General features: G+C 47.1%; 1 protein-coding gene across 2 annotated transcripts in view; it reads right to left on the reverse strand.

Moving 5' to 3' along the window:
• Positions 1-335: 335 nt before the first annotated feature.
• Positions 336-27,710, reverse strand: part of LOC143788879 (beta-1,3-galactosyltransferase 2-like) — a 61,746-nt gene continuing 34,371 nt past the window's right edge. The window contains exons 1-2 of one of the 2 annotated variants that reach the window (XM_077278800.1): positions 15,720-15,771; positions 336-2,230 (exon numbers count right to left, since the gene is read on the reverse strand). In XM_077278800.1, the coding sequence (XP_077134915.1) occupies positions 1,061-2,191 (1,131 nt within the window). In that variant the 5' untranslated portion in view covers positions 2,192-2,230; positions 15,720-15,771 and the 3' untranslated portion in view covers positions 336-1,060. Of the gene's footprint in view, positions 2,231-15,719; positions 15,772-27,710 lie in introns of those variants that run through there. The other variant, XM_077278799.1, reaches the window with a different exon arrangement.

Genomic DNA, 27,710 nt, shown 5'->3' on the forward strand with positions numbered 1-27,710 from the left:
TTTCGTCACGGCTTGCTGTGATTGGTCCGCGTCCCGGCAACATGGCCGCCCTGACCAATCACAAGCCGGGACTTCACGTAACCAAGTAAAAGCGCGAAATTTAAACAAACAACGCTGCCGGTTCCCTCGCTGAGGTCCCGGCTGCGTCGGACAGGTGAGTATAGCGATATTTTTTATTTTAATTCTCTTTTTTACACATTATTACATTAATGTTGTTGCGATACCCGATACCCGATACCACAAAAGTATCGGATCTCGGTATCGGAAATTCCGATACAGCAAGTATCGGCCGATACCCGATACTTGCAGTATCGGAATGCTCAACACTAGTCATTAGCATAATTGTCTCATTTACATGACTAATTGCTCACCTCATTTCCTTTTCCTCCACTTCTATTTAGCTATGTTTTTGCTCTGATCACAGATATGGTTATGATTAAGAACACTTTCGTTCGAAAGGCATTTACATCACTCACTATTTTAACAGCATGTTTTTAAAGGCATTGTAATAAAATGAAGTTTTGGATGTCTGATGCTGGAGCTTTTTTGTTTGATTATTCTCCTCATTATATATCTATATATTTATATATTAAATGCTTTACATTATCATTGAACTTGATCCTGCGATTGCTTCATTGCTTGTACTATATATAGTAATACCACAGTACTGCACAGTGGTTCAATGGTTAGCACTGTAGCACTGGAGTTCTGGGCGCAAATCCCACCAAGGACAACATCTGCAAGGAGTATGTTCTCCCCGTGTTTGTGTGGGTTTCCACTGGGTCCTCTGGTTTCCTCCCAAACTCTAAAGACATAATGATAGGGAAGTTAGATTGTGAGAGCATATGGGGACAGTGATGGAGATTTCTGTAAAGTGCTGTGCATTACATAAATAACATAGTCATATCTGCTCAGTATGATGCAGATCTTATGCTTGAGAATAATTTTGTAATTGATTGCTGAACATTTAAACTATAACAGAAAATAATGTACTTTGGAGCAGTCCAGAAGGATGATGATGTTTTAAGGAATTTTTTTTGACAAGTCCATATGTAGTAACTTATGCGCAGAGATGCTTAGTGTCTTGTAGTCTGGTCCAATAATACAGTATCTCACTAGGACTCAGTTGATGGGCTGTAACAATATTGTGGTATCTGCAATTTGAAAACGCGACTCTCCAGTTATTAAATTCAGAGTTTGGGGGTGGCACCACTGGTTCAACTCCTAATTTCTCAAGGCATAACCCAATAAACACATCCTCCAGATGTATCCATCTAACATTTGGAAGGATTTTGATTATTTTGTGGGTCAGGTCTCCTGAGAGAACATATCCAGTCCCAGAACAAAAAGAAGGATATGTTTCTTCGGGATACTCATCTGGTGACACATACCATTTACTGTCTAAATTGCGAATGGGTGAACCATTAAGCATTAGAAATCCTGTGAAATAATTTGTTTTTGGTGGATGATTTGGTTGGAGGAGCTTGTTAACCAAATTTTCAGTATTAACAAACATGTCACTGTCTGTCTTCATGACATACAAGGCGTGGGGACAGTATGTGGTTATCCAGTTCAAACCCATCAATACCTTCATGGTGAGGTTTGCGTATGTGTCCAGGTAATCCTGTTGGATAATGTCATGAAATCCTTGACTTTCTACTGAAATGGCTGTTTCAACTTCAGTATTTAGTATAGGGTCTTTACCTAGGAAAAATAACCTAAGTATCTTGACTCCAGGTAGAAGATCCTCTCTTCCCCACGTTTTTCTTATTGCCTGACGAGCTTCATGTTGCCATCTTTGTACAGTTATAAGCAGAACTAGAAATGGAACACGTTCCTTGCATTTATCAGGTTCATTGATAATATACTCATATTTTGATTTGTGGATATTGTCAGATATTTTAGTCATATTTATTCTAGTAAATGAAGGATATCTTGATTTATTTTGTGATTGTTCAATGTAGAGTTCATTCACTTTTGGTGCATCATTTTTCTGAGATTTCCATGACAATGTAGAAATCACACTTTTTAAATTACTATCCTGACTTACTAATCTCAATGGAGACCAAGCAAAATTGCATAAAATCAACAGAGTCACAGTGAGAAGAACCAAAAAGAAAAACAATAGCAGTGTAACAGTCAACTTAGTGCAGTGTGACTTTTTAAAGAAAATCATCTTGAAATAATTCATAATGCAAATTCTTGACTTCTATTCTTTTGAACACAGCATCTGAAAAACATGAATGAAATAAATCAATATTACATGAGGTAACACGCTGAGATAGTTAGGCTAGGACTACCCAAAAAATATAGTGTGCAATGGCAAATATTAAAAGGGAATCTGTCAGCAAGATTTTGCCAGCTAATCTGAGAGTAGCGTGATATAGGGCAAGATGCTCTGATTCCAGGTATGTATTATTTATTAGGTGGTGTTTTGTAGTTTCAATGCAAACAGTATTTTATCAGCAGGAGATTATCACTTTATTATCACTACTAGGGTTGAGCGAAACGGATTGGACAATTTCAAAAATCGCCGACTTTCGGCAAAGTCGTCGATCTTCGCGCCAAAGTCGCGTTTCGTATGACGCTTTCAGCGCCATTTCTCAGCCAATGAAGGTGGATGCAGAGTGTGGGCAGCGTGATGACATAGATCTCGGTCCCCACCATCTTAGAGAAGGGCATGACAGTGATTGGCTTGCTTTCTGCGGAGTCACAGGGGCTATAAAGGGGCGTGCACGCCGACCGCCATCTTACTTCTGCCGAACTGAGCATAGGGAGATGTTGCTGCAGCTTCATCAGAAGCAGGGATATAGTTAGGGAGGGAAGATTAACCCCCAAACCACTTGTGCTGTAGCGATTTCCACTGTCCAACACCACCTTTTCTTTGCAGGGACATTGGAGGCAAGATTTCTGTGCATCAGCTCTGTAGCTTACAAGGCTCCCTGATAGCTGCATTGCTGTTTGTACGCCGCTGTGCAAACCAACTGCTTTTTTAAAAGCAAAAGTCCTGTTGCTCCTTTCTGCACAGTTCTATTGTTTATTTGTCCCCACTTTTGTGTGCAGCAGTCATTTTTATTGCTGGCTGCCATACTTGTCCTGACTCTTGAGATCATTGTAGGGAGATTGTTATTGTAGTACAGTCCCCTTTTTGTTATATGTCTTCCAGCCACTTTCTGCCACTTATACTGTGTAGTGTAATACAGTGGGCCTGTTTTTTTTTTGCAGCAGTGTCCCACACATAAAAAGGGAGATTTATATTGCCACTAAGTGCATCTGCGTCAGTTCTGTTTGCGTATATCTGCCAGTCACTTTCTGCCACTTATACTGTGTAGTGTAATACAGTGGGCCTGAATTTTGCAGCAGTGTCCCACACATAAAAAGGGAGATTTATATTGCCACTAAGTGCATCTGCGTCAGTTCTGTTTGGCGTATATCTGCCAGTCACTTTCTGCCACTTATACTGTGTAGTGTATTACAGTGGGCCTTATTTTTGCTGCATAAAAAATAAGTGAAAGCAGTCACAGGGGAGCGCAGAGGAATCAACCCAGGGAAGGGGAGATGTCGAGCACCACCGCAGCTCCAGCTGAATACCTCAAAGGGAGGATAAGAGCGAATGTCAAACAGAAATCAGTCAGTGGCCTACCTGAAGAAGACTGTGTTTACCGTCGAAACGCATTGTGGTAAACTACATATGTTGTCTGAGTTTCCTTCAGCGCTCCTGGGACTGATTTCTGTTTGACATTATTTTTGCCGCAGTCTCCCACACATAAAAAGGGAGATTTATATTGCCACTATGTGCATCTGCGTCAGTTCTGTTTGGCGTATATCTGCCAGTCACTTTCTGCCACTTATACTGTGCAGTGTGATACAGTGGGCATTATTTTTGATGCCGTCTTCCACACATAAAAAGGGAGAGTTAAATTCTCAACAAGTTTACATACACCTTCTACCTTGCTTTATAGTACCATATAATGGTTGATAGTTTGTTTACACTTTCCCAAAAATGAGGAAGTCTGGTGGAAGAGGCCGTGGGCGTTCATTGCCAGCTGGTAATGATGGTGGTGGTGGTGGAGGAGCATCTGGTGGTAGTGGGAAAAGCAAAATAGCACCTAAGGCTCGAGTTGTTGAGCCAGCGTCATCGTCTGGCTACACAAGGCCTCGAAGGCTCCCTTTTCTGGGACTAGGAAAACCGCTTTTAAAGCCGGAGCAGCAGGAAAAAGTTTTGGCTTTCCTTGCTGACTCTAGCTCTTTCGCCTCCTCTTCTGAAAGTTCCAAATTTAAAAGCAGAGAGTCGTCAGTGGATGCTCACGGTCAGGAACAAGTCACTTCCTTGTGTCCTTCACCCAAAGCAAAAGTGAAGGATGCGGCAGGTGACACTACAGTTTACTCCATGGAGCTCTTTACACATACCGTGCCTGGGTTAGAAAGGGAAATAGGTCACAGCCCATTACAAGATGAATCGGACATGGAGTGCACAGATGCACAGCCAGAGCTAGATTTTTATGCTGTTGTATTGACTCAGATCATAACATTGCCCTGGCAGTGTACTCAGCCAGAATCTGACCCTGATGAGACTATGGTGCCCCGTCCAGAACGCTATAGCACCTTACACGGTGACACAGAGGAAGGTGCACAGGACATTGAAGAGGAGGTGATAGATGACCCAGTTGTAGACCCAGATTGGCAGCCATTGGGGGAAGAGGGTGCCGCTGGCAGTAGCTCTGAAGCGGAGGAGGATGAGCCGCAGGAGGCATCAACATCGCAACAGCTTTCATCTGTCAGGCCCGTATCAGGCCAAAAATGTGTGTCGAAAACAAAACCAGTTTTAGGACAGCGTGGCCATCCGGTGAAAGCAGCACAGCGTGCAATGCCTGAAAAGGTATTCGTGCAGTGTGGCAATTTTTTAACCAATATCCGAATGATCAGTGCAAAGTTATCTGTAAGAAATGCTCAAAGACCTTTAGCAGAGGGCAGAATGTCAAAAATTTAAATACAACGTGCATGCGTAGACATTTAACCAGCATGCACTTGCAAGCTTGGACTAACTACGAAACATCCCGTACCGTTGGTGCACCTGCACAGAATGAAGGTAGTCAGCAACGCTACATTGCTTCCCTCACTGTAAGCCCACTGGTTAGGACACCACCAGCAGCAAATGTGGAGGTATCGTCGCAAGGCCAAAGCAGTCAGGGAATCACAAGGTTTTTGGTAGGAAACACTGTATGTAGGTCAACATCGAGAATACCATCACCAACCCTCTCTCAGTCCGCCATGTCCACCACCACCACCGCTTGTTCCATCATATGCACCTCTCCAGTCCAGCTCACCCTACAAGACACTCTCGTTAGGAAAAGAAAGTACTCACCCTCTCATCCACGTACACAGGGTTTGAACGCCCACATTGCTAGACTAATCTCGTTAGAGATGATGCCCTACCGGTTGGTTGAAAGCAAAGCTTTCAAAGCCCTGATGGCCTACACAGTACCTTGCTATGACCTACCCAGTCGACACTTCTTCGAGAGAAAAGCCATCCCAGCCCTCCACCAGCATGTCAAAGACCGCAATGTCCATGCACTCAGGCAATCAGTCAGTAGAAAGGTGCACCTCACAACAGATGCATGGACCAGTAGGCATGGCCAGGGATGTTACGTGTCCATCATGGCACACTGGGTTAATGTGGTGGATGCAGGGTCCACAGGGGACAGCTATATGTCACGGGGGTACTGGATAGACTAAGTCTGGTTACCCGGGCCCCTGCGATATCCCTCAGACTAGGGAAAACCCTGTCTGTCCCTCTCCCAGAATTTACACTAATGGTGTGCTTGTCTGGGCCACCAGGCCTGACCCTGACTCCTGTTTCAGCCCTATGCTGAAACCTTCACCCACCACCCAGTGATTAGACCACACACCAACCTCAGCAGAAAGCACAGACAGGGAAAACTAAAAACGCACCACGCCGCAGACACACAGGAAAACACTATAACGTGCACAGGGCAAAACAAATACAAATATAGGAAGGAGAAATATGACAAAGGATAATACACCACCAGATACGATATTTCTACTCCAAGACCACCACTCCAGACTGGAATCACTAGGCACGAGGCACAAGCTATAATCGGCAACGCCCAAAGTCCAGCAGAACTATTTAAAGGCAGTGGGCGTGACCCAGCCTCCAACCCGAGTACCAGCTAAATTAATCCCGGACAACCTAGATAAAATCTAGTAGGCGCCACTGAGCGTATAGTGGACGAATGCGGAATTACCGCTGTCTGTCGGACGACCTAGTGTGAATAGCGTCCGACATGACAGTACCCCGCCTTGTACGAGGGACCCCAGGGCCCTCACGACTTATAGGACCCGGCTTGTCCAGATGGAGGCGGTGAAACATACTGACCAGCCGGTCCGCATGAATGTCCGAGGCTGGTACCCAAGACCTCTCCTCCAGCCCATAACCATGCCAGTGTACCAGGTACTGTAATGTGCGGCGCACTACACGAGAGTCAATCACCTTGGAGACTTCAAATTCCAAATTGCCATCCACCAAAACTGGAGATGGCGTCGGTGTCGCGTCCACGGAACCCACCACCTTTTTTAATAACGATCTGTGGAACATGTTGTGTATCTTATAAACCGTAGGAAGCTCCAATCGGTAGGCTACCGGGTTAATGATGGCGGCGACCCTAAATGGACCAATAAACCTTGGACCTAATTTCAGGGATGGTATTTTGAGTTTTATGTTTTTTGTGGACAACCACACCCAGTCACCCACACTCAGGTCTGGACCTGGCACCCGTCTACTGTCAGCCACACGTTTGTACCTAGCACCCACACTTAGCAAGCGCTGTTTCACTCTCCTCCAGACAGATGACAGTTGTGCTCCTAACTGGTCCTCCTCCGGGACGCCAGCAAAGCCCCCCTGACGCAGAGTACAAAATTGAGGATGATGCCCATAAACACAAAAGAACGGGGACTCCCCAGACGATTCCTGGTGGTGATTATTTATGGCAAACTCTGCCAAAGGAAGGAACGTCGACCACTCCTCCTGATTGTCAGAAACAAAGCAGCGTAAATACTGCTCCAAATTCTAGTTCATACGCTCGGTCTGACGATTTGACAGAGGATGAAACGCCGAAGAATGCGATAACTTGATCCCCAGCAGTGAGCAAAATGCTTTCCAAAATTTTGCCACAAACTGAGTACCTCTATCAGACACGATGTCAGATGGAACCCTGTGAAGTCTGACCACCTCCTGCACAAATACCTGAGCCAGAGTCTTCACGTTAGGCAATGAAGGCAAGGATACAAAATGTGACATCTTTGAGAACCGATCAACAACCACCAAAATGACCGTGTTCCCAGCTGAGGAGGGCAGGTCTGTAATAAAATCCATGGAGATCTCCGTCCATGGCCTACTTGGTACCCCTAGAGGATGTAATGTGCCAGCAGGATGGGAGCGAGGCGTCTTAGCCCTAGCACACGTGGTACATGCTGATACGTACGAGACCACGTCCTGCCGAATTTTGGGCCACCAAAACCGACGCGACACCAACTCCAAGGTACCCCTAACCCCCAATGTCCAGCAGAACTATTTAAAGGCAGTGGGCGTGACCCAGCCTCCAACCCGAGTACCAACTAAATTAACCCCGGATAACCTAGATAAAATCTAGTAGGCGGCACTGAGCGTATAGTGGACAAATGCGGAATTACCGCTGTCTGTCGGACGCCCTAGTGTGAATAGCGTCCGACATGACACCATAGTGGGACAGTTCTGCCTAGCCCAAGATCTAGGAAACAGTTGGCAGTAGGCGTTCGACAACCCTCCTCCTCCTCCTCCACCTCCAGAAGCGAAAGCTCGTCCACAGAGCGCAGTCGCTCTACCACTCCATCCGCAGCTGCCAGTGTTGCACATGAGGTGTCCCATTATGGAACAGCTAGTGGTAAGCGTCAGCAGGCTGTGTTGGAAATGAAGTGTTTGGGCAACAACAGACACACCACGAAAGGTCTGGCAGCAAGAAACTCAGTCATGGCTGGGCAGTGTACATCTTGAGGCAGGCAAGGTAGTCAGTGATAATGGAAGGAATTTTATGGCTGCCATAGCCCTTTCAGAACTTAAACACATACCTTGCCTGGCTCACCCTGGCTCACACTTTGAACCTGGTGGTGCAGTGCTTCCTGAAAAGTTATCCGGGGTTACCAGCCCTGCTCCTGAAGGTGCGAAGACTTTGCTCGCACATCCGTCGGTCGCCCGTACACTCCAGCCGTATGCAGAACCATCAGCGATCATTGAAGCTTCCCCAGCACCGCCTAATAATCAATATTGCAACAAGGTTGAACTCCACACTGCACATGCTTCAGAGGCTGTGCGAACAGAGGCGTGCTGTAATGTATTTGTGGGAGGATACACATACACGGGCAGGCACTTGGATGGCAGACATGGAGTTGTCTGGTGTGCAGTGGTCGAAGCTACAGGACCTCTGTCAAGTCCTTCAGTGTTTTGAGGAATGCACATGGCTGGTAAGTGCAGACGACGCCATCATAAGCATGAGCATCCCACTAATGCGTCTGCTGATGCAAAGTTTGACGCACATTAAGGAGCAGGCATCTGCAGCCGAGGAGGAGGGAAGCCTTGATGACAGTCAGCCATTGTCTGCCCAGGGAACTCTCCTGGACGAGGTGGCGGACGAAGAGGAGGAGGAGGAGGATGATGAGGATGAATATTTATGGGAGGAGGAAGCTTCTCAGGGGGCAATAGAAACTGGTGGCGTTGCAAGGTCAGGTACAGGGGTTTTGCGGGAGACAACTGATGTTGATTTGCCAGAAAGTGCTCCTCAACCCAGCACAAGCAGTGAATTGACACCTGGAACATTGGCCCACATGGCTGATTATGCCTTGCGTATCCTAAAAAGGGACCCCCGCATTATCAAAATGATGACCGATGACGATTACTGGTTGGCCTGCCTCCTGGATCCACGCTATAAAGGGAAATTGCAAAATATCATGCCACATGAGAACCTTGAGCAAATATTGGCTACCAAACAAGCAACTCTTGTATACGGTTTGGTTCTGGCATTCCCAGCACACAGCGGCGGTGATGGTTCTCACACGACTTGCAGGGAGCAACATGGCAGAGGTGTTAGAGGTGCACAAATCAGAAGTGTCGTTGGACAGAGGGGTTTTATGACCAGGTTGTGGAGTGATTTTGCAATGACCGCAGACACGACAGGTACTGCTGCATCAATTCAAAGTGACAGGAGACAACATTTGTCCATATGGTTACGAACTATTTTTCCTCCCTTATCGATGTTCTCCCTCACCCGTCATTCTCCTTTGATAACTGGGCAACTAAAATAGACACCTGGCCTGAATTGGCAGAATATGCATTACAGGAGCTCATTTGCCCAGCTGCTAGTGTGCTATCAGAAAGAGTATTCAGTGCTGCTGGTTCAATACTGACCGAAAAAAGGACTCGTCTGGCTACCCAAAATGTTGATGATCTAACCTTCATTAAAATGAACCAATCATGGATTTCAAATTATTTTGCCCCACCTTCCCCTGCTGACACGTAGCTTTCTTGTAAAAAGGTCTTCCTTTTGGCCTCCTCTTACTGACTGCTCCAATTCCTCCATTTGCAGCTGCTGAATATCCACCATAGGCCATTTTTACACCTCCCTAAATGGGCTGACTCCCCCCACGGGGCCGTGGTCACCACTTGGCGCAAGCACCCGTGCGAGTGCCGTTTGCCTGGACAGGTGTGTGTGCCCACTTTTGGGCAACGGCACTGGCACAGGGTCCCTCATAGTACAATGAAGTGTCTCTGGCGGTGGTGGTGCACACCCAACGTCAGACACACCGTCGTAATATGAGTGGCCCTGTGCCAGTACCGCCGCCCACGAGAGAGTGTTCCCCCCAGCTCAAACAGTGCTCTACCACTTGCAAAACTTACCTCTCACTGCTCCACCACTGTTTAGTCTGTGCTGTTAAATCCTTCAATGGCGCTGCCAATACAAATTTGTTGAAATGATAGATGATAGTAAAAATATACAGGGGCCCTGCCCTCCATTTAGACCTGTGAATACTGTGCACGAACTACCACTGTCTGCTGCTCAGCAGAGGAACCCACCCCTGTACCTAGCTTTGCCACCTGTTTATTTAGGAACTTTTTTTGCAGATATTTAGCCCACTTTACTATTTTGGCCAACTAACTGTGTCAGCCACTTATTCCAGTTGTCCTCCACCGAACAAAGCAATGCTGCCAGTTCACTCCTGTTACCTGTTTTGAACTGCATTTAGCCAACTTTTTTATTGTAGGCCTACTACCTGTGTCTGTCTGCGCCACACATTACAGCTGTCCTCCACTGATCAAAGCAATGCCGCCCATTTACTCCTGTTACCAGTTTTTAACTGGATTAAGCCTACTTACTTTTTTTGGCCTACAAACTGTGTCTGCCCCTCATTACTGCTGTCCTCCGCTGAACAAAGCAATGACGCCACTTTACTCCAGTTACCAATTTTGAACTGAATTTAGCCTACTTTTTTATTTTAGGCCTACTACATGTGTCTGTCTGAGTCATTACAGCTGTCCTCCACTGAACAAAGCTGACCTTCAATCTTCAGGCTTTCGGCCTGTATATAGAATATGAAACTGCATTTGGCCTACTAGTTTGGTTGGGCCTACTTACGGTATCTGCCGCTCCTTGGTGTTTTCCTGTGCTTTTCTCATGTGTTTCAATCTTCAGGCTTTCGGCCTATATTTAGAATATGAAACTGCATTTGGCCTACTCGATTGGTTGGGCCTACTTACGGTGTCTGCCGCTCCTTGGTGTTCTCCTCCACTGATCAAAGCTGAGCTTCAATCTTCAGGCTTTCTGCCTGTATAACATATTAAACTGCATTTGGTCTACTAGTTTAGTTAGGCCCTACTAGTTTAGTTGGGCCCTACTAACGGTGTCTGCCGCTCCTTGGTGTTCTCCTCCACTGATCAAAGCTGAGCTTCAATCTTCAGGTTTTCGGCCTGTATTTAGAATATGAAACTGCATTTGGCCTACCAGTTTGGTTGGGCCCTACTAACGGTGTCTGCTGCTCCTTGGTGTTCTCCTCCACTGATCAAAGCTGAGCTTCAATCTTCAGGCTTTCGGCCTGTATTTAGAATATGAAACTGCATTTGGCCTACTAGTTTGGTTGGGCCCTACTAACGGTGTCTGCCGCTACTTGGTGTTCTCCTCCACTGATCAAAGCTGAGCTTCAATCTTCAGGCTTTCGGCCTGTATAACATATTAAACTGCATTTGGCCTACTACTTTGGTTGGGCTCTACTAACGGTGTCTGCGCTCCTTGGTGTTCTCCTCCACTGATCAAAGCTGAGCTACAATCTTCAGGCTTTCGGCCTGTATTTAGAATATGAAACTGCATTTGGCCTACTAGTTTGGTTGGGCCTACTTACGGTGTCTGCCGCTCCTTGGTGTTCTCCTGTGCTTTTCTCCTGTGCTTCAATCTTCAGGCTTTCGGTCTATATTTAGAATATGAAACTGCATTTGGCCTACTCATTTGGTTGGGCCTACTTACGGTGTCTGCCGCTCCTTGGTGTTCTCCTCCACTGATCAAAGCTGAGCTTCAACCTTCAGGCTTTCGGACTATATTTAGAATATGAAACTGCATTTGGCGTACTAATTTGGTTGGGCCCTACTAACAGTGTCTGCCGCTCCTTGGTGTTCTCCTCCACTGATCAAAGCTGAGCTTCAATCTTCAGGCTTTCGGCCTGTATTTAGAATATGAAACTGCATTTGGCCTACTAGTTTGGTTGGGCCCTACTAACGGTGTCTGCCGCTCCTTGGTGTTCTCCTCCACTGATCAAAGCTGAGCTTCAATCTTCAGGCTTTCAGCCTGTATGACATATTAAACTGCATTTGGCCTACTAGCTTGGTTGGGCCCTACTAACGGTGTCTGCCGCTCCTTGGTGTTCTCCTCCACTGATCAAAGCTGTGCTTCAATCTTCAGGCTTTTGGCTTGTAATTAGAATATGAAACTGCATTTGGCCTACTAGTTTGGTTGGGCCCTACTAACGGTGTCTGCCGCTCCTTGGTGTTCTCCTCCACTTATCAAAGCTGAGCTTCAATCTTCAGGCTTTCGGCCTGTATAACATATTAAACTGCATTTGGCCTACTAGATTGGTTGGGCCCTACTAACGGTGTCTGCCGCTCCTTGGTGTTCTCCTCCACTGATCAAAGCTGAGCTTCAATCTTCAGGCTTTCGGCCTGTATATAGAATATGAAACTGCATTTGGCTTACTAGTTTGGTTGGGCCTACTTACGGTGTCTGCCGCTCCTTGGTGTTCTCCTGTGCTTTTCTCCTGTGCTTCATTCTTCAGGCTTTCGGCCTATATTTATAATATGAAACTGAATTTGGCCTACTCGTTTGGTTGGGCCTACTTACGGTGTCTGCTGCTCCTTGGTGTTCTCCTCCACTGATCAAAGCTGAGCTTCAATCTTCAGGCTTTTGGCCTGTATATAGAATATGAAACTGCATTTGGCCTACTAGTTTGGTTGGGCCCTACTAACGGTGTCTGGTGCTCCTTGGTGTTCTCCTCCACTGATCAACGCTGAGCTTCAATCTTCAGGCTTTTGGCCTATATAACATATTAAACTGCATTTGCCCTACTTGTTTGGTTGGGCCAACTAATGGTGTCTGCCGCTGCTTGTTGCTCTCCTCCACTGAACAAAGCAGTGCCGCCTGATTACTCCTGTTACCAATTTTGAACTTTATTTGGCCCACTTTATTATTTGGGCCTACTAACTGTGTCTGCCACTCATTACAGTTGTCCTCCACTGAACAAAGCAATGCCGCCTGTTTAGTCCTGTTACCAATTTTGAACTGCATTTAGCCTACTTTATTCTTTGGGCCTATATCTGTGTTTCCTCCTCATCCTGCCCATTGCCCAGCCACTGCTAGATGAGTCTGCTTGTACATTGACCCAGACCACTACATTCCGCTTGCACTCTACACAGCCAGTATCTGACCCTGCTGAAAGTCTGGTTCCCCTTCCCGTACTATACCACTTTACACGGGGACAAAGAGAAAGGTGCAGATGAAAGTGCAGGTTCCTTCATCAGGTGGGGGGCATACTCATTGGCGACGTCACTGGCACAGGGCCCCTCATAGTACGTAAAAGTGTCTCTGCCGGTGGGAGGCGCCCCGCTGTCAAACACCGCCGTACTTTGAGGGGCCCTCTGCCAGTACCAATGCGAACGAGTGTGCCCCCCCTGCTTGCTCAGGATCACAGCACTTGCAAAGTTGAAATACTTACCTCTCCCTGCTCCACCGCCGTGACGTAGTCCGCGTTCCCTGGGCCGACGAAAAACTTGAGCCAGCCCTACCCCCCCAGAACTTTAGCCAAATGATCCCCAATTTTCAATGCCTAACTATTATTATAAAATAAATTAAGATTGACAAGCTTAAGTAACAAGAATTGATGTTTTTGGCATTAAAATGGGCACTGTAGGTGTTTTCCTGTCCACTGAATGCCGACTTTGCTTCCCCATTGACTTGCATTTGGTTTTGTGTTTTGGTCGACCCCCGACTTTTCGCAATAATCGGCCGATTTCACCCGACCCGACTTTTGACAAAGTCGGGTTTCGCGAAACCCGACTCGATCCTAAAAAAGTAAAAGTCGCTCAACTCTAATCACTACAGCTCACATGCACAGTGGTCAGGCTCATATGTGTGTGATCCCCCAGCCACCACTGAGAAGAAGCTAGGTGACATTGCACAGGGCATCAAGGAAGCTGCCTAAGGGGATGAGAAAGTTATGTACAGAACAGAAGACTTAGTGCTGATGCATCTACATAATGCAAAACAGATGTTCTATTAAATAAACACCAAGCAACCCAGTAAGTGATGCATCTATGGAATCATGTTTTCTTTCCCTATGTTAAAATCACAGACATATCACATGCGAGTTACAGTTTCATAGATATGGCAACTACTAGTGATGAGCAAATATATTCGGCACTCTTTGTTACTGGCACGAAAAGTACGCTATTCATTTCTCAGTGAGTAATTTGCTATTCACCTTGGCATATTCGAGTGACCCGCCCAGCATGTTTGGAGCTTTATTTGAGCTTGCTTGCCGATCACGGTAATGCCGGCACCATCTTTGGTGTGACATTACTGTGATTGGCTGGCCTGAGTAAGGGATATTTAATCTCTGCCGACACCATCTTGCGCACATTGCAGCCGGAATCAGTGCAATGAGAGGGAAGTGTGAGTGTAGGGAGAGTTTGTGATTCCAGAAAGCTCTTTTAAGAGCTACTGAGGGTGAAGATTAGTGCTTTGTTAGGTGGACATAGCATAAGGAGAGATTTAATACGAGTGAAAGTAAAAGTCAGGCACCTGGGTGTTATCATCATTGCAAGTACATGCTGGAGATCTCTGCTAGTTTGCATTATGTTGTATAGTTTAGTAACATACTGTGGAAATAGGGAGAGATAGGAAAGCTTTCATCCACTACCATAATATACAAGGCAGCTCTTTTTAGAGCCAAATAATATTACTTAGTACCAGCATATACTAAACAAATTATTTTGGAGCTACATAATATTCCTGCGTACCAGCATATAATTTTTTTTTACAGCTAAATAATATTCATCAGTGCCAGCATATAGCAAACATCCATTTTAAAAGTGAATTGTTAAATAATATTCCTTGCCTATTGCTGAAATAGCTAATATTTATCTAGCAGTTGTGCGACTGTCACAAAACCTGCTGAGCTACGGAAACCTCACTATTTATCAGTAATTTCCCCGAGTCTGCTGTTGGCTTGTCTCATAAAGGCAATATAAAAACTAAGAAATAATGTATATTGGTTAAACAAATAGCGTATCTTTATCTAACAGTTGTGCAACTGGTGCCAAGCCTGCAGAGATACGTAAACGTCACAATTTCCCAGAGGCAATAATTTTCCTTAGGCAGGGGTTATACTAGCGTATGGCATCTGATGTGAAAGCATGGGATGTGATATGCTAATGACTCTCAGCTCCTGCTCTGCTGCAAGCGGGAGCCAAGTGTCATACTACTGTGCTCCAAGCCTCTCACACAGAAAGGATCAGAGCACAGCTGCTGAGGAGGTGGAGAAACTAATTCCTCCATCTCCTCCATTGCTGGCATCTGCGTATATCACACAGCACTCGGATGATATCCGAGTGATGTGCACTGTGTCACTCGCACCCATAGACTTATATGGGTGCGAGTGAGCAGAGATTCGGCTGAGACTCGGTGCCAATCACAGAATGCTGCGATCATTCTTGCATGCCGATCCGGCATGAGAAAGTAATCGCAGATGTGATCTGCCTCATAGGTTAACACTGGTCCAAGTGCTATGCAATGTTTCTCGCATAGCACTCGTCCATGTTATAAGCTAGTGTGACCCAGGCCTTAATCTGCTGTCAACATGTGTCGTAAAGGCGATATAAAAAAATAGAATTAATTAAATAAATAGCGTATCTTTAGCTAGCAGTTGTGCGACTGGCGCCCAAGCCTGCAGAGATATGCAAATGTCACAATTTACCAGTGGCAATAATTTTCCTTAAACTGCTGTTGGCGTGTGCAGTAAAGGCAATAAAATTTTTTTAGAATTTTCTATTGCTTAAATAAATAGCATACCTTTATCTCCCAGTTGTGTGACTGGTGCAAAGCCTGCTGAGATACGCAAACGTGACTGCTTACCTGTGATTTTCCCAACTCTGCTGTTGCCATGTTTAATAAAGCCGATATCTGAAAAAAAAATACCCACAAATTTCTACATAACACCTCTGTGAGGGTACTTGTGAAAAATAAAGCAAGGATTTTTTTTTCTTAACGCATTTAATATGGGAAAGGGTGACATTAAGGAAAGTGGACGTGGATGTGGTGGTGCCTACCAAGGCCGTGTGACAGATAAGTAGGTGACTGTATCTCATTCTAGCTTCCTGCCAAAATTCGGTAAGCGTGTTACACCACTGATGAACACAGACAAGTGAGATGATGCTGTTGGTTGGATGGCAGAAAAAAGCTCCAGTGTGTTGACAAGCAGCACCACCAATTCTTCCACATGGTCCAGTCTCAGTAGCCAAGAGCCTGTGCCTCAGAATTCTCAACCCGGTTCTCCTTCCTCCCCCATCAAGAGTCCGAGGAGACATAACTAGAGATGAGCGAATATTTCAAAGTTCGATTCGGATTACGATTGCCAAATTTGTAATAATCGCCGATTAATTTGTTGGATATTCACTGAACATAACTGAACACCATTACAGTCAATGGGATGCAAAAACAAATGCATGTACAACCCCTTATAACGGTGTATATGTGGTTATGTCCTGAGGAAGAAGTCTGTTGTGATCCTAATGGCAGAGGATCTCAGCGTCTTCAGCAAAGTCTGCAAACATAAAAACTAGCTCTTAGGGAGGTGGTAACTGAGCTGACCACATACCTGATCCTAGCCCACAAATAATAGCAGCCGTGGAACGTGCCTACGTTGGTTCTAGACGTCTCGCGCCAGCCGGAGATCTAACTAACCCTTTCAGAGAAAATACAGACCTCACTTGCCTCCAGAGAAAGATACCCCAAAGTAGATACAGGCCCCCAACAAATAATAACGGTGAGGTAAGAGGAAAGGACAAACGTAAGTATGAACTAGATTCAGCAAAGAGAGGCCCACTAAATAATAGCAGAAATATAGAAAGCGGACCTATGTGGTCAGCGAAAAACCCTACTAAAATATCCACGCTGAATATCCAAGAACCCCCGTACCGACTAACGGTATGGGGGGAGAATATCAGCCCCCTAAGAGCTTCCAGCAAAATCAGGAATCACATTATGAACAAGCTGGACAAAAAACAGAATAATACAAATAAACAAAAAACAAGAAAGCAGGACTTAGCTTATGTTGCAAAAATCAGGACCAGTAGACAAGAGCAACCAGACAAGGACTGATTACATGGATGCCAGGCAATGGACTAAGACTCCAGGAAGTTTAAACAGAAACACCCAGAGTCTTAACGAACAGGTGACTACCAACCTGAGGAAAGAGAATCCAAGAGCCATACCGCGAGTGACCACAAGAGGGAGCCCAAAAGTATAGTTCATAACAGTACCCCCCCTTTAAGGAGGGGTCACCGAACCCTCACTACGACCACCAGGGCGATCAGGATGGGCAGCGTGAAAAGCACGAACCAAATCATGACATCAGAGGCGACCACCCAGGAATTATCCTCCTGACCATAGCCCTTCCATTTGACCAGATACTAAAGCCTCCGTCTAGAGAGACGAGAATCTAAGATCTTCTCCACCACATACTCCAACTCGCCCTCAACCAAGACCGGAGCAGGAGGGTCAACAGCAGGAACCACAGGCACAATGTACCGCCGCAACAAAGACCTATGGAACACATTGTGAATGGCAAACGACACAGGAAGATCCAAACGAAAAGACACCGGATTAAGGACCTCCAAAATTCTATAAGGACCAATAAAGCGAGGCTTAAACTTAGGAGAGGAAACCTTCAGAGGGACAAACCGAGAAGACAACCAAACCAAATCCCCAACACGAAGTCGGGGACCCACACCGTGGCGGCGGTTGGCAAAACGCTGAGCCTTCTCCTGTGACAACTTCAAGTTGTCCACCACATGATTCCAAGTCCGCTGCAACCTATCAACCACAGAATCCACCCCAGGACAGTCAGAAGGCTCAACATGACCCGAGGAGAAACGAGGATGAAAACCAGAGTTGCAGAAAAATGGCGAAACCAAAGTAGCGGAACTAGCCCGATTATTGAGGGCAAACTCAGCCAATGGCAAGAAGGTCACCCAATCATCCTGATCCGCAGAAACAAAACATCTCAAATAAGCCTCCAGCGTCTGATTAGTTCGCTCCGTTTGGCCATTAGTCTGAGGATGAAAGGCAGACGAGAACGACAGATCAATGCCCATCTTAGCACAAAAAGATCGCCAGAATCTGGACACAAACTGGGATCCTCTGTCAGACACGATATTCTCAGGAATGCCGTGCAAACGAACCACATTCTGAAAAAACAAAGGAACTAGATCGGAAGAGGAAGGCAACTTAGGCAAGGGCACCAAATGGACCATCTTGGAAAAACGATCACACACCACCCACATGACAGACATTCCCTGAGACACCGGAAGATCTGAAATGAAATCCATGGAAATGTGTGTCCAAGGCATCTTCGGGACGGGCAAGGGCAAAAGCAACCCGCTGGCACGAGAACAGCAAGGCTTAGCCCGAGCACAAGTCCCACAGGACTGCACAAAAGCACGCACATCCCGTGACAAGGAAGGCCACCAAAAGGACCTAGCCACCAAATCTCTGGTACCAAAAATCCCAGGATGCCCTGCCAACACCGAGGAATGAACCTCGGAAATAACTCTGCTGGTCCATTTATCAGGAACAAACAGTCTATCAGGTGGACAAGAGTCAGGTCTGTCATGGTTCCCAATGGCAGGGACATAGGCAAAAACAGGACTAGCTCTAGGAAGATGGAATCTAAGCTGACCGCGATGCTGAACCTCACGCACAACTACCAGTAGCCGGGGAACGTGCCTGCGTTTTATCCCTAGACGTCTCGCACCAGCCGGAGATCTAGCTACCCCTAGTAGAGGAAACACAGACCTGGCTTGCCTCCAGAGAAAACCCCAAAGTGATAGTAGCCCCCAACATATAATGACGGTTAGTTAAGAAGAAAACACATACGTAGTATGAATACAGGTTCAGCAAAGAGAGGCCCACTAACTAGATAGCAGAAAATACAAAAGTGGACTTCGCGGTCAACTCAAAACCCTACAAAATACCATCCTGAAATGACTTTAAACTCCGGTATCAACTCATGACACCGGAGTGGTCATGTCAGTTCGCTAGAGCTTCCAGCAGCAAGATTCATATAAATGCACGCTGGACAAAAGGTACAAATGATCCAAATGAACGCTGGACAAAACTTTCACAAAAAGTACAGATGATCCAACTTATCTGAATCAGCAGACTTGGAGCAGGTAGCAAGTAACAGAGGAGCTCTGGTAACATTGATAGCCGGCAAGTAAATGACTGAGAAGCCAGACTATATAGGAAACTCCCATTTCCTGATAGGAACAGGTGCACTGGGAATAAAAGACAGAAGTCAGCCAGTACCACCAGTAGCCACCAGAGGGAGCCCACAAACAGAATTCACAACACAGGTCTACCAGCCTGAAATCTCTGCAACACACGTCGCAAATCAGGAGAAATGGCCGACAAAATCACTCCCTCTTTAAGAATACCAGCCGGCTCTGAGACTCCAGGAGAATCAGGCACAAAGCTCCTAGAGAGAGCATCAGCCTTCACATTTTTCAAACCAGGCAGGTATGAGACCACAAAGTCAAAACGGGAGAAAAACAATGACCAACGAGCCTGTCTAGGATTCAGGCGTTTAGCAGACTCGAGATACATCAGGTTCTTGTGATCAGTCAAGACCACCACACGATGCTTAGCTCCCTCGAGCCAATGACGCCACACCTCAAATGCCCACTTCATGGCCAACAACTCCCGATTACCAACATCATAGTTCCGCTCAGCAGGCGAAAACTTCCTGGAAAAGAAAGCACATGGTTTCATCATAGAGCAACCAGAGCCTCTCTGCGACAAAACAGCTCCTGCACCAATCTCAGAAGCATCCACTTCAACCTGAAAGGGAAGTGAGACATCAGGCTGGCACAAAACAGGCGCCGAAGTAAACCGGCGCTTCAGCTCCCGGAAGGCCTCAATGGCCGCAGGAGCCCAATTAGCGACATCAGAACCTTTCTTGGTCATATCCGTCAGAGGTTTAACAACGCTTGAAAAGTTAGCAATAAAACGACGGTAGAAATTAGCAAAACCCAAAAACTTCTGAAGACTCTTAACAGACGTGGGTTGAGTCCAATCATGAATAGCTCGGACCTTGACTGGGTCCATCTCCACAGCAGAAGGGGAAAAGATAAAACCCAAAAAGGAAACCTTCTGCACTCCAAAGAGACACTTTGAGCCCTTCACAAACAAAGCATTATCACGCAAAACCTGAAACACCATCCTGACCTGCTTTACATGAGAATCCCAATCATCAGAAAAAACTAAAATGTCATCCAGATAAACAATCACAAATTTATCTAGATACTTCCGGAAGATGTCATGCATAAAGGATTGAAACACTGAAGGAGCATTAGAGAGCCCAAAAGGCATCACCAAGTACTCAAAATGACCTTCGGGCGTATTAAATGCAGTTTTCCATTCATCTCCCTGCCTAATGCGCACAAGGTTGTACGCACCACGAAGATCTATCTTGGTGAACCAACAGGCACCCTTAATCCGAGCAAACAAGTCCGACAATAGTGGCCAAGGGTACTGAAATTTAACCGTGATTTTATTCAGAAGCCGATAGTCTATACAAGGTCTCAAAGATCCGTCTTTCTTGGCCACAAAAAAGAATCCCGCACCAAGAGGGGAAGAGGATGGACGAATATGTCCTTTCTCCAAAGACTCCTTTATATAAGAACGCATCGCGGCATGCTCAGGTACCGACAGATTAAATAATCGTCCCTTAGGAAACTTGCTACCAGGAATCAAATCTATAGCGCAGTCACAGTCCCTATGAGGAGGAAGAGCACTGGACCTGGACTCACTGAACACATCCTGATAGTCAATCAAAAACTCAGGAACTTCTGAAGGAGTGGAGGAAGCAATAGACACCGACGGGGAATCGCAATGAATTCCCTGACAACCCCAACTTGACACAGACATAGCCCTCCAATCCAGAACAGGATTATGAGCCTGTAACCATGGCAGACCCAAAACGACCAAATCATGCATTTTATGCAGAACAAGAAAACGAATCACCTCCCGATGTTCAGGAGTCATGCACATGGTCACTTGTGTCCAATACTGCGGTTTATTCTCCGCCAATGGCGTAGCATCAATTCCTCTAAGAGGAATAGGATTTTCTAAAGGCTCCAGGACAAAACCACAGTGCCTGGCAAACGACAAGTCCATAAGACTCAGGGCAGCGCCAGAATCCACAAACGCCATAACAGGGTAGGAAGACAATGAGCAAATTAAAGTCACAGACAAAATAAATTTAGGCTGTAAGTTACCAACGGCGACAGGACTAACAAACTTTGTTAGGCGTTTAGAGCATGCTGGTATAACATGTGTAGAATCACAACAGTAAAAACACAACCCATTCTGACGTCTATGATTTTGCCGTTCAGTTCTAGTCTGAATTCTATCACATTGCATTAAATCAGGCGTCTGTTCAGACAACACCGCCAAAGGATTAGCGGATTTGCGCTCCCGCAAACGCCGATCAATCTGAATGGCCAACGTCATAGAATCATTCAGACTTGTAGGAATGGGAAAGCCCACCATCACATTCTTAATAGTTTCAGAAAGGCCATTTCTGAAATTTGCGGCCAGAGCACACTCATTCCACTGAGTAAGCACGGACCATTTCCGAAATTTTTGGCAATACACTTCGGCTTCATCCTGGCCCTGAGAAATAGCCAGCAAAGCCTTCTCTGCCTGAATTTCAAGATTGGGCTCCTCATAAAGCAATCCGAGCGCCAGAAAAAGCGCATCAATATTCGCCAATGCCGGATCTCCTGGCGCCAATGAGAAAGCCCAATCCTGAGGGTCGCCCCGCAAGAAGGAGATAACAATTTTAACTTGCTGAGCTGAGTCTCCAGACGAACGAGGTCTCAAAGATAGAAACAATTTACAATTATTCCTAAAATTCCCAAATTTAAATCGATCTCCAGAGAACAGCTCAGGAATAGGAATCTTAGGCTCTGACATAGGACTGCCAATAACAAAATCCTGAATGCTCTGCACACGAGCAGCAAGCTGATCCACACTAGTAATCAGAGTTTGCACATTCATGTCTGCAGCAGAGTTTCAAGCCATTCAGAGGTAAAGGGGAAGGAAGAGAAAAAAAAAAACTCAGAACGTCTTTTTTCTTTTAATCCCACTTCTGCAATGCATTAACTATTCAGTGGCCTGGCATACTGTTGTGATCCTAATGGCAGAGGATCTCAGGGTCTTCAGCAAAGTCTGCAAACATAAAAACTAGCTCTTAGGGAGGTGGTAACTGAGCTGACCACATACCTGATCCTAGCCCACAAATAATAGCAGCCGGGGAACGTGCCTACGTTGGTTCTAGACGTCTCGCGCCAGCCGGAGATCTAACTAACCCTTTCAGAGAAAATACAGACCTCACTTGCCTCCAGAGAAAGATACCCCAAAGTAGATACAGGCCCCCAACAAATAATAATGGTGAGGTAAGAGGAAAGGACAAACGTAAGTATGAACTAGATTCAGCAAAGAGAGGCCCACTAAATAATAGCAGAAATATAGAAAGCGGACCTATGTGGTCAGCGAAAAACCCTACTAAAATATCCACGCTGAATATCCAAGAACCCCCGTACCCGTACCGACTAACGGTATGGGGGGAGAATATCAGCCCCCTAAGAGCTTCCAGCAAAATCAGGAATCACATTATGAACAAGCTGGACAAAAAACAGAATAATACAAATAAACAAAAAACAAGAAAGCAGGACTTAGCTTATGTTGCAGAAATCAGGACCAGTAGACAAGAGCAACCAGACAAGGACTGATTACATGGATGCCAGGCAATGGACTAAGACTCCAGGAAGTTTAAATAGAAACACCCAGAGTCTTAACGAACAGGTGACTACCAACCTGAGGAAAGAGAATCCAAGAGCCATGCCGCGAGTGACCACAAGAGGGAGCCCGAAAATATAGTTCATAACAGAAGTCATTTGAACTTTGAAACGCATAGAATAAACGACTTTCTTTTATCTGGATATCCTGATTCTACATCGATTTCGGCAGCGCGGATTACATCCACAAACCCTTTATTTCGTCATGCCATCCACTCGAGCACATCATCTTTCTGGGCCTCATCAACAAGGTGTACCACTGTGCATTGTCACGCTTGTGCCTAGACTTGTTGGTGCGGGGGTGTGGCCTGGGCATGTGGGGGTGTGGCCCCACTGTGCCACAGACCAGACTACCCTGCAAGGGACATAACTAAGTAGTTTCCTTGGTATTTGCTGGAGCCTCTGATGGTGAGGTCAGGCTTGTGCAGCAGGAAGCTACCAGGTACCACTCCAGGGTGGTGTTTGGCTGTGGCTGCTGATACCAGGCGGGCATGGCTGGGACACAGGAAGGCAGATGGGTACAACAGACACTGGCAGGCACCTCTGGGACAATGGCAGGCCGATGGGCATTGTTGATGCTCTGGCAGGACAGGTGGACAAGGCTGGTACACTGGCAGGGCCAGTAGGGAATGGGAAAAAAGGCAGATAAGTGAAAACAGTTAGGAACCTGTTCAGACAGGAGGACTTATGAATAGGAAGAGAAAGACCGTAAGAGCAGCTGCAAAGCGGAAGCACAGGAGACAGAGCCAAGAACATAAACACAGGAGGCGGAGCCAAGAGCTGGAGGCAGAGGCAAGAACAGAAACACAGGAGGCGTAGCTAATAGCTGGAGGTGGAGCCAAGAACAGAAATGCAGGAGGTGGAGCCAAGAGCATCAGGCGTAGTCAAGTACAGAAATGCAGGAGGTGGAGCCAAGTAGAACCACAAGGAGCGGAGCAGGGAAGAGCTGCAAGGAGCGAAGCCGCATAGCAATAACTGAGCAGATGCAGCGCCCCAGAGTCCTGGTCGTTGCAGTACTGATGCTCCCCCACTAAGGGGAGTGATGGTACGTCTGATGGCACTAAAGGAGTTCACCTGACCAGGTATCACAGTCACACATTACACTTCACACTCTGGTCACCAGGGGGAGCAAAGGGTTCTATGTATTAGGCCACTCCTCACAATCTGGTAAAACTGGGGGCTGGATAGGAAGTTAGCCAGAAGCTGACTGGGTTGGATCCAGGCAACATCCTGTGGCAGAGGGTGTTGCGGAGAAGATTCAGGGGGGTCTCTGTCAGGGGTGGGATCCTGGCAGTGACCCAGCGAACACGACAGAACGTTACGGAGCCGCGCCTGCACTCGAATGCGGCGGCATCTTAAGAAAGGAAACGAAGCGAGGTTTATTGTGGAGAAGTGAGAAACGAGATCACAGCAAAAAGGAGATAAACCAGTAGGAGTCGTGCCTTAAGATCGTGGCAACATCCTACTGAGGCGCGTAGCCGGTGGCCGGAATGCCGAGGAAGTATTGAGCTCCAAGCAGTACTTCAAACAGCGGCAGGACAGTTGACTTTAGGTTGGCTGTCTCACCTAAATCACCTAAGCAGACATAGGGGGCAATTGAGGGAGAGGGGCGACGCTAGGGTCCCGGAAGAACTCCAGGCCTATCCGTCATACGGGTGCGTCCTAGCCATATCATCTGGGGGACGGAGAAGAACATCAGAACAGATACAAGTTGTGAGAAAGAACATCAGAAACAGACACAACAGTTGTGAGGACTATCCCGTGGTGCTCAGCAGGGAGGTACTACAACACACAGGTGCTAGAAGGAAGGCACTGATTTCCACCTGCAAAGGGAACTCTGGATGTGCCTTCGGACCGGCCGGTCTCAGCCAGCCCTGTTAGCAGTGCTCTGGATTGCGGACCCTGAAGCCTTCAGTAAAGAGGTAAAGAGACTGCAACCCTGTGTCCTCGTTTTTCACCACACCTTGCACCACGCACCATCATCACACCTTTCATTGGACGCCCCTTAGCAGGGTCACGGACTGGGTCTAGCCACCGTGACAACCCCAGGACTGACACTGAGAGGCTCGGTAATGAGTACCCCGCGGCCCTGCGTCTGGGGGCGCTCCACAGAGAGCAAGACCACAGAGTGCAGAGCAGAGAGCAGAGCAAAGCAAGACAGAGTGCAGAGCAAAGCAAGACACAGAGTGCAGAGCCGAGAGCAAAGCAAGACACAGAGTGCAGAGTAGAGTGCAGAGCAAAGCATGACACAGAGTGCAGAGCAAAGCAAGACAAGTGCAGAGCCGAGTGCAGACAAGGACACAGGCCAGGGTACAACTCCCCACTGGGTGGCAGACACAAGACACAGGTGGGGACACTGAATGTTTGACTCTTTGTAGTCTGCCACACATGGCACAGTTCAGGCCCAGATGTCTTTACCAAGACCCTCGTGTGAAACACATTTTGTACACCATGAAGTACTGGCTGTGCACCTTTCTTGACCCATGGTACAAGGAGACATTTCCTTCTCTTATGTCGGAGGCAGACGTGCCATTTTCAGGGCATGCATGTCAGAGGGCTGTTGTGGAAGACTTGCTGAAAATATAACCCTTAGACAACGCTGCTGGCCGAGGTCCCGGCTCTTTTCACCCAAAAGGATTACAGGGGAGGACCACGGACACCAGGTGCAACTCGGGGGGGGGGGGAGGCCACCAACTGCGCCATTTACATGAAACCATCACAGCAAGGGCTATCTGTGGGTGTAGCTATGACGAGGAGGCAGAAGTTGACCAAGATGGTGAAGGAGTGCTTAAGTGACCATAGCAGCATCCGTCCTGATTCTTCAGTGCCCTTTAACTATTGGTTGTCCAAGCTGCACACGTGGCCCGACCTCTCCTTGTACGCCTTGGAGGTGCTGCCATGCCCTGCCGCAAGTGTGTTATCTGAGCGGGTTTTTAGTTCAGCTAGTGCAATCATAACGGATAGGTGCACACGCCTGTCTATGGCAGATGAAGACAGGCTTACTTCTAAAATTGAACAAGGGCTGGATTTCCTCCAATTTTGTAAGCCCTACGGATGAGAGCAATGTAAAAGCAACCCAAATGTTTTTTTCTTCGGAAGTTGTCTTAATGTTCATGCTTTACTATCCACACCCATTTTGTTCATGAAATCACGTACTACTCCTCCAACAAGTACTTAGTGGTCATATATGTATACCCCACGTGGGTTATGTTTTTTAATTTATGGAAACCTTTGTACATTGTGCAATGGTGAAACTTGCACTCCCTATATCTACCTATTGTAATAACTGCAAAATGTACTGTGAAGTCCCCATCATGTTCTCTTTCAGAGTGTTTAATACAGACTAGTGATGAGCGAATAGTGAAAGACTCGGATTCAAGAAAATCGGCACAAATAATTTTTAATATCCGTGTAATCGTACCGAATAACAAATCCAATGAAAGTCAATGGGAAAGCCAAATATTTTTCTTCTGGACCCAACAAACAGGTCTGATTGCCTGAGAAAGGGCTCATTTCCACATGCGAGGCACACGTCCGTATCTCGCATGTGGAAACCAAGCTGTGGAGCCGGCACTCCAGAGCGGAGCGTGCGGCCGCATAGGAACACATGGAGCTGCACAGCTCCGCTCCAAAGTGCCGGCGCCAGAGCTTGGTTTCCACATGCGAGATACGGACGTGTGCCTCGCATGTGGAAATGAGCCTAAAAGCTGAAAATGGATGGGAGAGTGCTAAAACTAAATGGGAACAGCATGTAGAAGATTCCTTCATGCCTTTATGACTCACATATGGTCAGTGGCGTAACTACAAAGTTATGGGCCCCGGTGCGAACTTCCAAATGGGGCCCCCCCTACCCCCCCCCACCTTCCCCCGCCCCCTACCCCACCCCCTACCCCCCCACACCTTTCCCCGCCCCCACAACCCCCCCACCTTCCCCCGCCCCGCTTCCCCTAGATACGCCTCGGACTGTTGCAGGAATCTCCTGCACTGCAACATGGTGTTGGGTGCCAGCACAGCCCACACAGTGGTATATCCAGCACAGCCCGCACAGTGGTATATCCAGCACAGCCCGCACAGTGGTATATCCAGCACAGCCCGCACAGTGGTATATCCAGCACAGACCGCACAGTGGTATATCCAGCACAGACCGCACAGTGGTATATCCAGCACAGACCGCACAGTGGTATATCCAGCACAGACCGCACAGTGGTATATCCAGCACAGCCCGCACAGGGGTATATACAGCACAGCCCGCACAGGGTTATATACAGCACAGCCAGCACAGGGGGTATATAGAGCACAGCCCTCACAGTGGTATATCCAGCACAGACCGCACAGTGGTATATCCAGCACAGACCGCACAGTGGTATATCCAGCACAGACCGCACAGTGGTATATCCAGCACAGCCCTCACAGTGGTATATCCAGCACAGACCGCACAGTGGTATATCCAGCACAGCCCGCACAGTGGTATATACAGCAGAGCCCGCACAGTGGTATATACAGCAGAGCCCGCACAGTGGTATATACAGCAGAGCCCGCACAGTGGTATATACAGCAGAGCCCGCACAGGGATATATACAGCAGAGCCCGCACAGGGATATATACAGCAGAGTCCCCACAGGGGTATATACAGCAGAGCCCGCACAGGGATATATAGAGCACAGCCCGCATCTCATCTCATCCCCCCCCCCCCCCGATAATGGCCCCACAGTCCGGTTAAAAAGAAAAAAAAAAAAAAAACTCTCCTCACCTTTCCTTTTGCCCGCGCTGCTCCTGGCGGCTGAAGTCTGCCCAGGACACTGCAGGTGCGCGATGATATGACGTCATCGCGCACCCGCAGTGTACTGTCAGAGGCAGAGCGGGGAATGATGGGAGAGGAAGCGTCAGGTGACGCTCTCTCCTCCCATCATTGCATTGAACTATACCGGTGTCATAGACGCCGGTATAGTTAAATGCGGCGGCGGCGGCGGCGGCACTGGGGGGG

Source organism: Ranitomeya variabilis, chromosome 8, assembly GCF_051348905.1.
Source record: "Ranitomeya variabilis isolate aRanVar5 chromosome 8, aRanVar5.hap1, whole genome shotgun sequence".
NCBI classification, from domain to species: Eukaryota; Metazoa; Chordata; class Amphibia; order Anura; family Dendrobatidae; genus Ranitomeya; species Ranitomeya variabilis.